Raw genomic sequence first — 14,453 nt, 5'->3', positions numbered from 1 at the left:
AAGCGACGAGAGGATGGAAGTGGCGAAAGTGCGTCGAGGCTACCGTGCGCGCACGCAGTGGATGATGGCTGCAGGAGCTATGGGGGCTTGTCGCAAGGGGCCGGAGGTGTTCGAGGCGAGTCCGTCAGGGTTCGTGCGTCTTGAAGCAGTCGCAATGTGCGTCGAGAGCCGAGAGACAGGTAGACAGGTGGTGCAAGAGCATCCAGCGTAGCTCTGAGGTCGGATCTACGTGTCTGTGTCATGAAGCAGCGCGCGGCGGACGACCCCGCGGCGGCAGGGAACAGGCCGGCCGTTGTGCAGGGCAGTGGACGCGCACTTGCATGTGTGCGCGGTGCCGCGCAGGGCCAACCCTTGGGACCCCTTGGGGCACTTTGGAGGGGAGCTCCCGCTGCCCGCTGCCCGCTGGCCAATCAGCGTGTGTCGCACCACGGCATGGGCACATGGCAGGACAGCACGAATCTGGCATTTTCACCAGAGTCCCTCGAGGCTCTACCCTTGGTGAGCTCTGGCGCCACTGGGGAATGTATCTCGCTGCATGCGGGGAGCCGTTGGCCCGGATCGAGGCCTCTACCATCAAGACTCCCTGCCTTAGGCACCGAGCCTTCGTGAGGTCAATGACGGAGCCAAGGCGCATCTGGAGTTCCCGAGGCATTGGGCCGGATGACATGGGGGGATGCACAGTGACACGCGTGGTAGACACTGCAGCGATCCTACACTCAAAGCTCTGCCATTGGCGCCCTGCGGAATTCAAGGTACTGGGCTACCTGCCTGCTCAACATAATTCTGTTCAGCGAGCAGGGCATTCTCCATCTTGGCATGGCGAGCTTGTGTCTCTGCCGATATCGCAGCCAAGCCCACGCAGGCGCAGGCGCCTCAACTACAGCAAGCACCCCCGCCAATCAGCGTCTGTCGCGTCGTGGTCTACAAGGGAGCAGTATCAGATCGAGCTGAGGCCAGCCACGATGCCTCTTGCCCCCCCCTCCCGGGATGGCAGGAATTCCATGCTTATGAGACTGCCCGCAGCGCCATTACAAGAACCAGGTTCTTGTTTAATGGTTGCGTGGAGTCGGCCACGCAAAGCCGCCCTCCACATTTTGGCAACCTGATTTTCAAGACTCTCATTTGCCGTCCGCTTCAATCCCAACACCATTTCACTCCCTCTTATGAGTCAAGGCTGTGTGTAGTGAAGTAGTATATCAACGCCCGGTATCTCTGTGGTATCAAGTATCCACGCGAGTTTTGTGTGAACTCGTGGCCGTGTCGCAGGTAGTGGCATTGGCAGACAGCCAACGGCCAATTACCCTCTAGAGCCAGGCTCTTCAGTTGGCCAAAGCATGCTTGCGGCAGGAGTGACCTTCTTCGCCCTCCCCCTCGAGCTCCGGCTCATGATTTACAAAAGCACCTCCAGCTCGTCACCAACAGATGCCTGCTGGACATCAATCTCATTCTCTGCAGCATCAACATCTGCAGCGGCCTTTCCACCGCTGTTCCCTCCACCAGCCAGGCTCTGCTGCCGGATGGGCTGCAGGTCACTGTCGAGATCCCGGAGCAGTACTTCTGGGAGGCAGATGAGGATGACGGGGTTCCGGGTGTCGAGGAAATGGTGGGAGAAGCACGGGTGGGAGGCACAAGTGTGTCACTGGGGAGGATGAACTATGAGAGCAAGGATGACAACGAAATTGCAGTTGACGAGTTCTTTGTCCTCATGCGTTTGTAGGAGATCGTGTAAGTTGGTTGACGTTGACTGGAACGCAGCCTTGACATCTCGATGATGCGTGATCTATCCATATTCTCGTTCAGTGGATAATCTGATATACGGCCTCAAATTTTAGGGGCATGCCTCCAGTGCTCTCCTGTATCGCGGTGGACGGAACGACGGCGGCTGAGATCCGAGGACACGGCGGGCGCTGCCGGGTCTCAGCCGATATCGCGGGTCCGGGGCCGGGGCCTTTGCCGAGATCGCCAGGTCGGCCACGGTGATCCCATATTGACCAGTGGTACTGAATGGCGGGTTAGGACTCGTCTTGAGAGCGCAAATTCGCAAGAAGCCCATCAAATTTCTGTAATCTTTCAACCTGAAATAGATAGCGGCCTCGACAATTCCAACAGCTGTTCCCGCGTGCATTTTTCGCTCGCCGTGGCAGCGGACGTGGCGTGGGGGGCTCCGTCTGGCGGATAAGGGCGGGCGGGACAACAATTAGCCAGCATCGATTCAATTGACAATGGCTAAAGTGCAAGGAAGCGACAAGACAGGCCGCAGCCGGCGTGCCTGTTGTGGGATGGCTAACCCGCTGCGGCTAGCCTCCCGGGGGACACCCTTGGCCCTGAGCCTGAGCCCTGGGACTCGCAGCGGGGACCGGCCACTGTTCCATCCGCCTCCGCCGTGCCGCGCAGCGCACTTTTCTAGTTGCTTCCCCAACTTCCCCCACACAAACCAACCACCATCGCTGTCTGGCCATTGTCGCTTGCCCTCGTCGCTTGTCGTCTTCAACCTCTGTCGCGTGCCTCCAGCCTCTCTCTCCTCTCAGCACACCACACAATCTCTACGACTGCCACATTCTGCGCTGCCCCGCACAATCGTCGCCATGACTTCCGAGCAGCCCCTCCCTTTCGTCTACCAGTTCGCTGCAGGTCCGTTCCTGCCCCTCCGGCCGCAGCCGCCGCGGTCCCTCCTTGACCCTGGGCCGCCCTTGAGTCGACACCCATGACAAGCTGACAGCTATTGTGAAATGTGTCCAGGCGCCATTGCTGGTGTCTCAGAGGTACGTCAGCCTGCGACGAGCTACTTTTCTGGATATCGGAAATCTAACTTTGCCCGCGCGCTTCAGATTCTGCTGATGTGAGCACATTTTCGACCCTCGGCCTCGCAAACTTCCCCGTCGCATGCCGCCCAGTGCCGCCACCCGATCGACGATATGCAACCGCTAACTCGCGCAATTCGCCGCCCGCCAGGTACCCTCTGGATGTTGTCAAGACAAGAGTGTAGGCACCCAGTTTTTTCCCTGGACTCCCAGCGCAACACGACGCACTTTGCTCACAGATGCATATAGACAACTTCAGACCACCACTTCTGGTGCCGACCACTACAATGGCATGGGCGATGCCTTCAAGAAGATCATCAAGAACGAAGGGTACGAAAAACTGTCCCTCTGACGAAAGAGGCATAGCGCACCTCATGAAGCTGGCTGACATCACGACCACCACAGCTTCTCGAGACTCTACCGCGGCATCTCGGCCCCGATCCTCATGGAGGCCCCCAAGCGCGCCACCAAGTTCGCCGCCAACGACGAGTGGGGCAAGTTCTACCGCAAGGCCCTCGGCTACGAGAAGATGAACCAGTCCCTCTCCATCCTGACCGGCGCCTCCGCCGGTGCCACCGAGTCCTTTGTCGTCGTGCCCTTTGAGCTCGTCAAGATCAGGCTGCAGGACAAGGCCTCGGCCGGCAAGTACAACGGCGCCATGGACGTCGTCGCCAAGATCATCCGCAACGAGGGTCCTCTGGCCCTGTACAACGGTCTCGAGAGCACCATGTGGAGGCACATCCTGTGGAACGCCGGGTAAGCCGAAGTGTGAAGTGACGGCAGGTCCGCAAAAAGTCCTCTAGAGCAAAGGCTAACGCGCAAGTGGTCCAGTTACTTCGGCTGCATCTTCCAGGTCCGGGCTCTCCTCCCTGAGGCCAAGAACAAGAAGGAAGACATGGTCAACAACATTGTCGCCGGTTCGATCGGCGGTACTGTGTAAGTTTGCGGCCCTCCCATTATTGCGACCCATTCAGCGCCCGCCCGCCCCCTCCCTCTTTCCTCATCCGCTGTCTTTGAGCTAACGCCTGTACGCCCGGATTCGCCAGCGGCACAATCCTCAACACCCCCATGGACGTGGTCAAGTCCCGCATCCAGAACTCGCCCAGGGTCCCCGGCTACGCGCCCAAGTACAACTGGGCCTGGCCCGCCTGCGGCACCGTCATGAAGGAGGAGGGCTTCGCCGCGCTGTACAAGGGCTTCGTGCCCAAGGTCATGCGCCTGGGTCCCGGAGGTGGTGTCCTGCTCTGCGTGTACACCTTTGTCACGGACCAGTTCCGGGAAATGCTGCGCAAGTAAAAGGAGGAACCCCGGGGAAGAGGGTGAAGAGTGTTGACGGCTTCAGGGAGGAGAATGTATTTGTGATCGCGCAAATGGCTAGAAAAGACCAAGCACACGAAAGAGCGGATCTTGAGGCGTACATGCATGACAGGCACGCATCGGCATATTTGGTTGGTAGACCAAGCATGTGTTTGAATACGATAGATTGGCATGGATCCACTTCGAATCCAGTTGGAAGAAGAAAATTACAAGCGTGGACATGAAAATGATCGCAATCAATGAACGAAGTCTTTCTACGTCATGATGATGATTTCACCTCATTTTGACTCAACTGAACATCAGTTCCCCATGCTCAAAGCGGCTGGAAACCACGGACCAATCCCGACCGCGGATCCCTCATGACACCAGCGCACGACACCACGCCTCTTCGTGTCTTCGCCAGAGCCGTCCTGCGCGCATACCGATCCGACTCCGACCGGAGCCCTGTGACAGGCACCGATCCGGCAGGACATGATGAACGACGCTCAAGGACGAGGAGACCGAGGAGGGCTTTTTCGACGGCAGAGTAGGAGCCGAAGAATGCGTGTTCGCGGACGTCCCTCTTCTCAAGCTCGTCGGCGTCGTAGGCATCATCCTCGTCGTCCTCGCTGTTAGATGTCGTCGACATGGTAGTAGTAAGCCCTGCTCCAAGGACCGCCGACTTGCCCGTGATCCCGTGGCCGAGAGTGACGCCCCAGATCTGAGGTGCTCGTCGTGTTCCTCCATCATCATTATTGCCGACATCCTCCGGGGTGTGGTCATCGTCCTGGTTGCGCAGTGCAGAGCAGCAAGTCGTTCGACGCCTCGCCGGGGGAGCGCTGCTGCTGCTGCTGACGAGGATCCCGTGCGCGGCGGGATTGCTGTCGGGCTGGAGCATGACGGTGTACACGAACCCCGTGTATCGGACCACGTCATTGTTCATCCCCTCCTCCTCCTCCTCTTCCCCCTCGCCATGGCGGTCCTGGGGAGTGGATGAGGGCGAGGGAGTGAGATATGCGGGAAACACCCAGCCCGTGGAGGCACCTTTGCTGCTCAGTTCTCCTAGATCAGCAGCGCGTGAGCCAGAAGATGTGGGAGGAGCGGTCGAGATGCAGATCGGATGCCACGGCGTGACTAACACACCCGCCGAGCCCGCCGCGCTGCTACCACCACCATCATCACTACTGCCGTTGCCACCGCCGCCGCCGACACGGATGCGACACATTGGCGCGTCCTGGACCGCCGTGCGCAGGACATACCGTACTCGCCGCGGTCCAAGCGGTGTCATCACGCGCACGCCCGAGCGGAGCCTCGAGATTGGGATCTGGCTCGCCGAAGCGATCTTTCCACGGCCTTCGTCGTGGCCTGGCTGTGTTCTCCGTCCGCAGCCGCGCGCGAGCTGGACGAGCGTGTCGCCCGCAAAGCACGTGGAGTTGCAGTCGTTGTACAGGGCCATGTTCAGTCTGCGGCTTCCGCTCATGATCGAGGAGCCGTAACTCGGCGGGGACGATAACGACGAGGAATGGTGGCCCGGGGAATATGCCGGCGGTGGCCCTGGAGCGGTGCTGCCACCACCGTTGGGGGATCTAGGGGCGAGGACGGAGGCGCGAGGGTTGCGAGACGGGGCGGGCGGCTCGATCTTCTCGAACGCCTTGTCGAGCGCGTCCCGGCACTGGCGGAAGAAGTCGTTGTCGTTGTACTTTAGCGGGCCGGGGTCCTTGAACGAGTTGCACAGCTGCCTCGAGTGCGCGTGGGACAAGCTGGCAAAATATGGCATCGCCCAGGTCTGAAAGTAATCTTTCTTGGAGACGGCGATGGTGATTTGGCCCTCGAGGTCGTCGAGGAGAGACTGGAGCAGAGCTTGATCCGGGGCTGCAATGGATTGGGATGCAGCGTCGTTGTCGAGGATTTTCCGGGCGGGGAGATTACTGACAAGTTGTTTGAGCCGATCCTGCTGCGCCTCAAGTTGGCGAGGGTCGACCGCGAGGGTGTAGCCTGCGAACGGGTTTGGCTGGAAGAAAGACGCGAGAAACTCGCAGATCATTGCACGGGACTTGTGGTATGCCTCGAGAGCTCTCAGAAGTCCCTCGTCGTCTACTTGGCTCGTCTTCTTCGCTGCCCGCTCGGTGGCCAGCGACTGCTCTGCATCGACTTCGAGTACTTCGCTGCGCATGAACGAGTAGGCCAAGGTTGCACTCAAGACGGCGCTCTTGATGTCGAAATTGCTGTCCGCCTTCTTCCCCGCGGCCACGGCCTGATCGACGGTCCATTTGCTGTTGGTCCTGCTTCGGCATTCGAGGTAGACGTCCCGAGACTGTCCATATTGCAAACTGCCGAGATTCAGCTTGAGTACATTGTGTGTGCGGGTTGCAGATACACTGTCGTCGTCGGAGATGGTTCCATTGATGATGGATCCGTGGGTCGTCTTCATCTTGATGGAAAGCGGTGTCTTGATCTCAAGAGTGCATTTCGTCGCGTGTGTGCTTTGCAGATGAGCCACGGCGTGTATGAAGACGGTTCCCTGGAACAGCACATGATGAGCATCGCGGCAGGTCGAGTGGTTTCTTGAGTTGGGACGGAACTTACGATCATGCCTGCATCAGGAATAAAGGAGAAATTGCCGCCTCCGACCTCAGCAACAGACTTGAGCAGGCACGCATCCAGCTGATACCCAAAGCCAAAAGTGTGGATGGTGGCTGGCAAAGGGGCCATCTCCCGAAGCTTGGCCACGTACCCTTTGGGCGGATCTCCAAAGTTAGGCATACCGTCCGTCAACACCATGAGAGCGGGCACGCGACCGCTGTCTTTATTCTTGTCGTCGAATTGATCCAGTCCGTGCATGATCCCTTGCCACATGTTTGTTGTCGCCTGGGGCGTCATGCTGGCAATCTGTTGTTCGGTCGACGCCTTTGCCGACTTGGTCATGGGTGTAAGTGGTTGCAGGACCTAGAGAATGGGCCAGCCATGATTAGCGGCATTATCTGCATGCATTCTATCGTGATTTGACTTTGAAACTCACAGTGGCCCTGGTACTGAACGTCACGATCGAAAGCCTGTCGTCGTCGTTGAGTGTCTCCACAATGGTGCGAGCGGCATGCTTCGTCAGATCCAGTACCGACAGGCCAAAGTCTTCACGAGTGCCACTGGGGTCACCAGCGCCTCCGGGGGCAGGCGCAGCATCGCTCATGCTTCCAGAGACATCGATCACCAAGACAATGTCGACGGGCACATGTCCCGAGGCAACCACTTCCGGGTTCGGGTTGGCGGCCGGCACCACACTGACGATGGCCCCATCTCCAGACTTGAGGAGGTGGATCTTGATGTTTGGCTTTTGAAATACCTCGCCAATGGTATCGATCGATTCGACAGATCTGGCGTCTGCCTTTTCATCCGTGCCACCTGTGGCATTTCCATCGGTTGGCCGGCCAGCACGCTGCTGCTGCGGTGGGTGCTGCGGTGACCGCATGAACCACCTCGACAACTTGGAAACATCAAGGTCAACTCTGTACAGGCTCGACTGGCTTCGTAGTTGAGGTCGCTTACCATTTTTGTCTGATTATGTTTTCTTTTCCTGGTTACGTGCCGCAGGGGAAGGCTAGTTATGGACAGAGTGACGCCCGCTGACTTTCGAAAGCGGGGAGGACTGTCCCAAGTTATGTGGATGTGTAAGAGTCGTGGTGTTGCCCGGGAGGTGAGTTGTGGTTGAGGCAGGATTCCTTTGTGCGAGTCTGAATCACTGCTGACGGTGCCTGGGTACACGATGATGCCTGAGCCGGAAAAGGACAACGTTAAACAAAGAAGGAGAGGCAGGGCTACGCAAGAAATACTCACCCACTGTGTTTTTATCTCCGTTTGTGGCGATGACTGTCGAAATGTACAGATGCCAGCAAACAGGTTGGTCGAAGCAAGCGGTTTGCTCTTTGTGACCAGGGCGCGCGTGCTCCCTCCCCGCGGATGCTGCGAGATCTGACGAATGGAAGCGTCGATTGGCGCGGTTGGCGGCAATCTCACCAGCGTCACAGATGTTACAAACTGCTTGGTGCCAAAGAGTGCCTGGGAGGGAGGATGCACGTTTGGTCTCATATTTGTTCCGTTTCATGCGGCCAGGCATGCGACCTCCCTCACCTCTGATCGGACCAGTTGCCACGGCTGAAGCGTCACTGGTCCGGAACCGGACCATTCACATTTGCGCTTGCCGGATATGAGTCTGCGGACTGTCCAAGCGTGCGGCCAAGTCACATGGCTATTAGTTCTCACTAGGCCAAGGCTGATGTGAAGGCGAACCATGCCATCCGATCAACTGCTTACCGGCAGCGTGGTACCCAACTTTGCTCTTCTGGGGCTGTCTGCGCCACCCTCCACGGCGGGCACTAAAAAGGCAGAATCAAGCCGAGCCAAGCCTCACTTCCTCCTGCCACTCGGCCATGTCATTGGCTTTGGCAAGTCTCTTAATTACGTCTGGGAAAGGAATGAGCTAACAGAGGACACCGTGAGGTTTCAAGGTTACTAAGAGTGGCTGTGAGGTCAGCCGCAGTCGTTAGTTAAATTGGGGTGCGTTGCAGCCCTGGTGGGCCCCATCGGCGGCGTGACCCCCTTCTGTTCGCCTCACAAGGCACCCAGCAGGCTGCGCCTAGAGGCAGCCATGCGACTCCGGCGCCCCAGAAGATCTCTATATTCGTCCGGATTTGACAGACAGTTACCGGGACCATCGCATTTGCTCGGGAACAATGCCGACCAAACTTTGAGGCAAAAAGGAGGCCTGTGCGACATCCACAGCACACATTTGGAACTCCACCGGCCAGTCGTAGACTAAGTGCCCTTGTCCCCACTTCAACCCTTTCTAGAGTTTGCGCTGATATAGATTGCAATAACACCCTGCATCTTCAACACAGAAACGGTTAGTTTCAATCACGGTCGATTGGTGTAGTTGGTTATCACGTCAGTCTAACATCACACGATGCGAACACTGAAGGTCGGCGGATCGAGCCCGCCATCGATCATTACTTTTGCCCTTCTCAAGGCTGGTGACTTTGGTCGCAGTCTGTTGTTTTTTTTGTACGTTAATATCTCGCCGAGCATTTACTAGCTTCTTCTTTGCTCACGTATGACCCTTGCCAGGTCTCATCCACACCATGAAACGGGCCACGAAAACTTGCTGTGCATTGTTGGAAACGTCATTCTGTCTGCAGAGTGTAGCACCTCACGAGACGAAGGTGCAGATTGTTTTCCCTGACTCTATTGCTCATTTGTTTCCATTGTCTTCGTCAAGTATGAGCTGTCCAAGAAGAAAACAAGCCCCAGTGCCCCAAGAGTCTTACTTGTCTGACGACCGAGTCTCGTACCGCTTCTTGCTCTCGCTCTTCTCCTCGGGCACGCCCTTCTTGGGCTCATTCTTGGACCCGGCCTCGTTCTCGTAGTCGCCTCCCTGCTTCTCGTACTCCTTGGCCAGCTTGTTGGCCTTCCATGCGGACCACTGGCCCTCGCCGCCGCCAGACTTGTTGGGTTCCTGCTTGATCTCTACCGGGGGGCAGAACAAGATATCAAATATTAGCCGGACATGCCTTTTGCGGGGAGGAACCGTCTTGTCGTGTCGCAGCATTGTCACTGCTGCGGCTCCGCTGCAGCCCTGGGGAGAACTGAACTGGACCTGCGACGTCGCAGGCACAGATACGAGTTGGAATGGGATGCCTGATGCATGCGCTGGGCGACTCACCCTCTTTCAGCTCCTCGCGCAATTCCGGGTCCGTGGGCTTTCCCTTTGACGAAGGCATGGCTATGAGACTGGCGTGGAAGTGGCGCGTGGGGGGAACCGTGAAAGGTCCAGTGAGCCTTGTTAGTGCGAGTAGTGTTGTGCGGCGCAGGATCATGGACTGGGCTATGAGATCGTCAAGGATACCTTCTCACAATGGAACATAGAAAGGATGTACGATCCGTAGTGTGGGAGAGGAGAGGAGGATTTAAAGAACACCCACTTGGCCTTGGAAAAGCCAATGCACCGGTGCGCGCATATTGTGCTGCATATCAAGTGTCGTGGACATCATGAACTCCAGGAGAGGGGGTTCTATGACGACAGTGGACGCTAAGACATGTGCTTGCTTTTGCTTCCATGGACCTTGGCTCTTGGAGCCCGAGCGCGTTTGTAGTTGGCGGTCCCATGCTCGACCGATCGTAGATTGTTTGAGTTATCATCGACGCTAGGCGCGAGTTAATCTCTGAGGTTGAAGTCATGCTTGGAAGCAGAAGCCTGGAAGTCTGGTTCTAGAGCTTTCGCTTGTTGGAGTGCGGCTCATGCGGATTCGTGGGAGAGCAGGAAATCATGCCCACCACCACGGATTATGCTGCCCATTTTTTGTACTATTTTTCTGATGGAATCGATGAGCGTGGCTTCTATGTGAGATACGAAGTCCAATCAGATTGCCAGTAATGAGTTTTTGTCTAATATATTGACAAGTCATTGCCGAAATGGCCAACCAGCTTCTTTCCCTACGATAATCAGAGCGTAGCAGCGCGCCATCCTCTCACGGATATGATTGGTAATCGAATCATTCCGCTTGAGATGTCTTATCTGCCATGAACAACTTACCAATGTTGGTTTCACATGTATGTGCAAATTGATCTTGACCATTTCGGAGCCTTTCCAACTTCACGTGGCGAGGCTCTGAAGGCGCTGCTGCACGCCATCCACTTTAGCGTTCAAGGGCTTAGCTAATCACAACCTGCAGGCGAAATCGCATCGCAATTGCCATCCAGCATGCCCAGGTGAAAGCTGCGCTTTCTGCCTCCTCAACCATCTTCTATCTACCTACTCCACGACCGCTCCTGCTTCGCCACATAGTCGATACCTTGTCCACATCACTTCAAGCACAGAACGACGCCTCCAGACAACTTCCATAACCAGCCACCCACATCCTCGTCAGCAGCAGCAAAACCGCCACGATGGGCAACGACGGCGGCTCGATCCCCAAGCGGCGCGAGCTCGTGCGCGAGGCCGCACGCGCGCCCAACAGCTCCGAGCTGAAAGCCACGCTCCTCGAGAACCTCGCGCACCTGTGGGCGTTCTGCCCGCTGACCTCGGAGCCCCTCGCCTTCGACTCGACCGTGTCCGACAGCCGGGGCCGCCTGTACAACTACGAGTCCATACTGCAGTGCCTGGCGCCGTCCGACGCCGACGCGCCGCTGCCCGAGTCGCAGGTCGCCGAGTTCGAGAGGACGGGGATCAGGGGGCTCAAGGACATCGTGCGGCTCAGGTTCCACGTGCGGAAAGAGGGGGGCAGCAAGAACGGCAAGGAGGTACGCGCGTGCCCGATTAGCATGAAAGAGCTTGGCTCGGAAGGGTCGCCCGTCAAGGCCGTCTATGTGGTGCCGTGCGGCCATGTGTTCTCAGAAGTGGCGATGAGGGAGACGACGGGACTTGCAGCGGGCAACGGGTCAAGCAAGGATACCAAGGAGGCGGCGGAAAAGCAATGTCCAGAGTGCAGTGGCCCGTTCCTGGAAAGAGACGTCATCCCAATATTACCAGTCGACGAGACCGAGGTGGACAGGCTTGGGAAGCGGATGGATGAGCTCAAGACACTTGGCCTGACGCATAGTCTGAAGAAGGACAAGAGTGGCGGCAAGAAGAAGCGAAAGGCCGAGGGTGAAGAGACCAACGGCTCGCGGGAAAAGGCGGCGAAAACGAATGGAAGCAAAGAGAAGAACGGCGGGATTGACAGCCGTATCAACAATGCGATGACGGCGTCACTGACCGCGAAGGTCCTTGCTGAGCAGGAGGAACGAAACAAGCGGCGGAAGATGGCGGAGACCTACAAGAGCGAACCGGTACGGTAATGGACAACTTGTAGAACACGATGAAGTGCAGAACCTACAGAAATATACCCAGCTTCGTCCGCCTGGCCAAGGCAGCAATCCATACATATATGCATGCCCGATGCGATGCCCTCATGTGCAGCCGATCCAACAACGACTCGCGTTAAGAATTGCACCATATTCTTACAGACATCACCCGCAGATTCGAAGGTGTTTGGGAGGGTTGAGCAGTCGATCTTTGGCCCGTAGCAGTTCTCCAAGTCGCTGGTTGTGGCAGGCATGCAGACACGCAGACATGTGCTGGGGTGGCCGTGATTGGCGCAAGTGGAGGAGGAGCTTGAAACCCCAGGTTATGACGAGGGGCCTGGGCGCTAGCGGGAAGCTGCTCTGTTGTCAACAACCACTTCCAGGGACCTCGACTCCCAGCTCCTCTGTGGCCCCATCGAGAGAGACACCAACCACCACCAGCTGCTCGATTTGCAGGTCTTTCGAGTTGTCTGCAGCACCAATCGTGTGGCTCAAGGTAGCCCCGGATCACTACTTTCTTGTTTCCCTGCGCCAATCGCCTCTGTTACGCCCAGCATGCAGAGGCTTCAAGCTCTTGCTTGCCTGGGAGCCGCCGCCCACGCAGCCACTGCTGCTGCTGCCAACTCGGCGCCCCGTGGCGTCAGCCCAGAGTGTACGTTTCCTGATCGTGGTCGAGAACAAACACAGTCCTGGGGTCTTCTTTCTGGAGAGACCAGCAAATTGTCACGGTGATGGAAAGAAGACAGTCTCGCTCGAGCATCTGCTTACCATCATTCAAACACAGTCGTCAAGTACTACGGTAACAAGGACACCTTTACCTGCATTTCGCACCCGTCGATCATCATCTCCTCTTCCAAGGTCAACGACAACTCCTGCGACTGTCCTGACGGTTCCGACGAGCCGGGTACCTCTGCCTGCGCCTACCTCGACCCGCTCTCCCCGCCTCAGCCTCTCCCGGGCTCCGTCTCCGGCACGACCAACACGTCCAATGCCCTGCCTGGCTTCTGGTGTGAGAACAAGGGCCACATCGGGTCCTATGTGCCCTTCATATACGTCAACGACGGCGTGTGCGACTACGAGCTCTGCTGCGATGGCAGCGAGGAGTTCAGCGGCGCTGGGGGCGTCAAGTGTCCCAACAAGTGTGCCGAGATTGGCAAAGAATGGCGCCGCATCGACCAAGAGCGCAGGGACAACCTCGAGCGAGCCAACAAGCGCCGGCGGACCATGGTGAAGGAGGCCAAGGAGCTGCGGCGCCGCGTCGAGGCCAAGATCGAGTCCCTCACCAACGAGATCAAGGACCTTGAGATCAAGGAGAACGACCTGAAGAACAAGCTGCTAGAGGCAGAGAGGCAGGAGCGCGGCCGAGTCGTGCATGGCGAAGGCGTCGGCAAGCTCGGGGTCTTGACTGCCCTGGCCAAGACGCGGATCAGCGAGCTGCGTGACGTGCTGGGTCGGGTCAATGCCGAGCGCAGCGACTACAAGACCAAGGCCGAGGAGCTCGAGAGTATCCTGGCCGCCTTCAAGGAGGAGTACAACCCCAACTTCAACGACGAGGGTGTCAAGAAGGCGGTGCGGGCCTGGGAGGATTATGCCGCCAAGAAGGCTGGCGAGTATGCCAACCCCGTCGCCGAGGAGGACATCAACTCTGCGCTCGCTGCCGACAGCGAGGAGTCTGGCATCAACTGGAGCGAGTTTGAGGACGAAGAGATGACCGATACCGATATTCGTAAGTTTTGGGGTCAGGGAACCCAACATGCACTGCAGAAGACTGACACCCACGATTGTAGTCTACAGCCTTGAGGCTTACCTGCCGGGCCCACTTCGCGACTACCTCCACGGCAGAATCAACTCCCTCCGCACCTGGCTTATCGAGAATGGTATGCTCGCCGACAACGCATCCGAAAAGAGCGAGGGCCGCCTGGTCAAGGCCGCGCGAGAGCAACATCAGGCTGTTGAGCGGGACCTGCAGAACAAGAATAGGGAGCTCGCCGACCAGGAGAACGACCTTTCCAAGGACTACGGCAAGGACGACATCTTCCGGCACCTCAAGGGTAAGTGCGTCTCCACGGACGCTGGCGAGTACACGTACGAGCTGTGCTGGCTCGGGCAGACGACGCAGAAGAGCAAGAAGGGCAGCGGCAACAGCAACATGGGCCGGTTCGACCGCATCGAGTACGAGAACGCCGACGAGGAGGACCGTCACGATGGCAAGGGACTGGGCCGCGGCCGCCGCATGGTGCTGAAGTACGAGAATGGCGCAGGCTGCTGGAACGGCCCGAACCGCAGGACCGATGTCTGGCTGGGTTGCGCCGAGAACGAGGAGCTTTGGCGCGTCAGCGAGATGGAGAAGTGCGTTTACCGTATGGAGGTCGGCACGCCAGCGGCCTGCGAGGAGGCAGTTGCTGAGGGTCAGCAGGGCCACGGCAAGGATGAGCTGTAAAAGGCGCAAACTGGGGGTGAACTCTAGCTCTGCGATGATTTACCTGCAGCCGAGTGATGGCAGAGACGAGTATGAGTGTTAGA

At 57.8% G+C, this 14,453-nt stretch overlaps 6 protein-coding genes and 1 non-coding gene across 7 annotated transcripts; 5 read left to right on the top strand and 2 right to left on the bottom strand.

Annotated features, from left to right (window-relative positions):
• Nucleotides 1-240: 240 nt before the first annotated feature.
• B0I36DRAFT_434820 (uncharacterized protein) lies at nt 241-1,821 on the top strand (the record flags this gene model as incomplete). Its single annotated transcript, XM_046162728.1, has 3 exons — nt 241-498; nt 697-752; nt 1,423-1,821. 3 exons carry the CDS (start codon nt 241-243, stop codon nt 1,715-1,717), a joined length of 609 nt encoding a protein of 202 aa, XP_046007058.1. The 3' UTR covers nt 1,718-1,821.
• Nucleotides 1,822-2,335: 514 nt separating this feature from the next.
• B0I36DRAFT_333311 (mitochondrial 2-oxodicarboxylate transport protein) lies at nt 2,336-4,346 on the top strand. Its single transcript, XM_046155203.1, has 8 exons — nt 2,336-2,631; nt 2,740-2,762; nt 2,829-2,839; nt 2,953-2,982; nt 3,051-3,131; nt 3,207-3,557; nt 3,633-3,737; nt 3,848-4,346. Exons 1-8 carry the CDS (start codon nt 2,586-2,588, stop codon nt 4,095-4,097), a joined length of 897 nt encoding a protein of 298 aa, XP_046007057.1. The 5' UTR covers nt 2,336-2,585; the 3' UTR covers nt 4,098-4,346.
• On the bottom strand, nt 4,347-8,126 carry B0I36DRAFT_333308 (uncharacterized protein). The gene is made up of 5 exons (XM_046155202.1): nt 7,929-8,126; nt 7,641-7,864; nt 7,117-7,578; nt 6,684-7,043; nt 4,347-6,618 (listed from the first exon to the last, which is right to left on the bottom strand). Exons 2-5 carry the CDS (start codon nt 7,641-7,643, stop codon nt 4,432-4,434), a joined length of 3,012 nt encoding a protein of 1,003 aa, XP_046007056.1. The 5' UTR covers nt 7,644-7,864; nt 7,929-8,126; the 3' UTR covers nt 4,347-4,431.
• Nucleotides 8,127-9,009: 883 nt separating this feature from the next.
• On the top strand, nt 9,010-9,097 carry B0I36DRAFT_t173. The gene has a single exon. It is a non-coding gene; the product is annotated as a tRNA-Val (tRNA).
• Nucleotides 9,098-9,411: 314 nt separating this feature from the next.
• B0I36DRAFT_367338 (uncharacterized protein) lies at nt 9,412-9,868 on the bottom strand (the record flags this gene model as incomplete). Its single annotated transcript, XM_046159441.1, has 2 exons — nt 9,412-9,614; nt 9,811-9,868. 2 exons carry the CDS (start codon nt 9,866-9,868, stop codon nt 9,412-9,414), a joined length of 261 nt encoding a protein of 86 aa, XP_046007055.1.
• Nucleotides 9,869-10,851: 983 nt separating this feature from the next.
• B0I36DRAFT_333303 (Rtf2 RING-finger-domain-containing protein) lies at nt 10,852-12,040 on the top strand. Its single transcript, XM_046155201.1, has one exon. The coding sequence runs from the start codon at nt 11,034-11,036 to the stop codon at nt 11,922-11,924; it is 891 nt and encodes a 296-aa protein (XP_046007054.1). The 5' UTR covers nt 10,852-11,033; the 3' UTR covers nt 11,925-12,040.
• Nucleotides 12,041-12,485: 445 nt separating this feature from the next.
• B0I36DRAFT_376992 (glucosidase II beta subunit-like protein-domain-containing protein) lies at nt 12,486-14,370 on the top strand (the record flags this gene model as incomplete). Its single annotated transcript, XM_046160518.1, has 3 exons — nt 12,486-12,582; nt 12,715-13,656; nt 13,718-14,370. 3 exons carry the CDS (start codon nt 12,486-12,488, stop codon nt 14,368-14,370), a joined length of 1,692 nt encoding a protein of 563 aa, XP_046007053.1.
• Nucleotides 14,371-14,453: the final 83 nt, after the last annotated feature.

The sequence above is a fragment of the Microdochium trichocladiopsis genome (assembly GCF_020744255.1).
Source record: "Microdochium trichocladiopsis strain MPI-CAGE-CH-0230 chromosome Unknown B0I36scaffold_10, whole genome shotgun sequence".
NCBI lineage: Eukaryota > Fungi > Ascomycota > Sordariomycetes > Xylariales > Microdochiaceae > Microdochium > Microdochium trichocladiopsis.
Note: the sequence above shows the minus strand (reverse complement) of the source record. Positions and strands in the feature narration are given on the sequence as shown.

Bases quoted from the DNA above. Each gene is read 5' to 3' on its own strand.
- B0I36DRAFT_333311 (XM_046155203.1), top strand. From the start codon at position 2,586: ATGACTTCCGAGCAGCCCCTCCCTTTCGTCTACCAGTTCGCTGCAG. The intron at 3,132-3,206 runs GTACGAAAAACT...CGACCACCACAG, and splicing joins AAGATCATCAAGAACGAAGG to CTTCTCGAGACTCTACCGCG. The intron at 3,558-3,632 runs GTAAGCCGAAGT...CAAGTGGTCCAG, and splicing joins CACATCCTGTGGAACGCCGG to TTACTTCGGCTGCATCTTCC.
- B0I36DRAFT_333308 (XM_046155202.1), bottom strand. The intron at 7,044-7,116 runs GTGAGTTTCAAA...CCCATTCTCTAG, and splicing joins CGTTCAGTACCAGGGCCACT to GTCCTGCAACCACTTACACC. The intron at 6,619-6,683 runs GTAAGTTCCGTC...GTGCTGTTCCAG, and splicing joins TTCCTGATGCAGGCATGATC to GGAACCGTCTTCATACACGC.
- B0I36DRAFT_333303 (XM_046155201.1), top strand. From the start codon at position 11,034: ATGGGCAACGACGGCGGCTCGATCCCCAAGCGGCGCGAGCTCGTGCGC.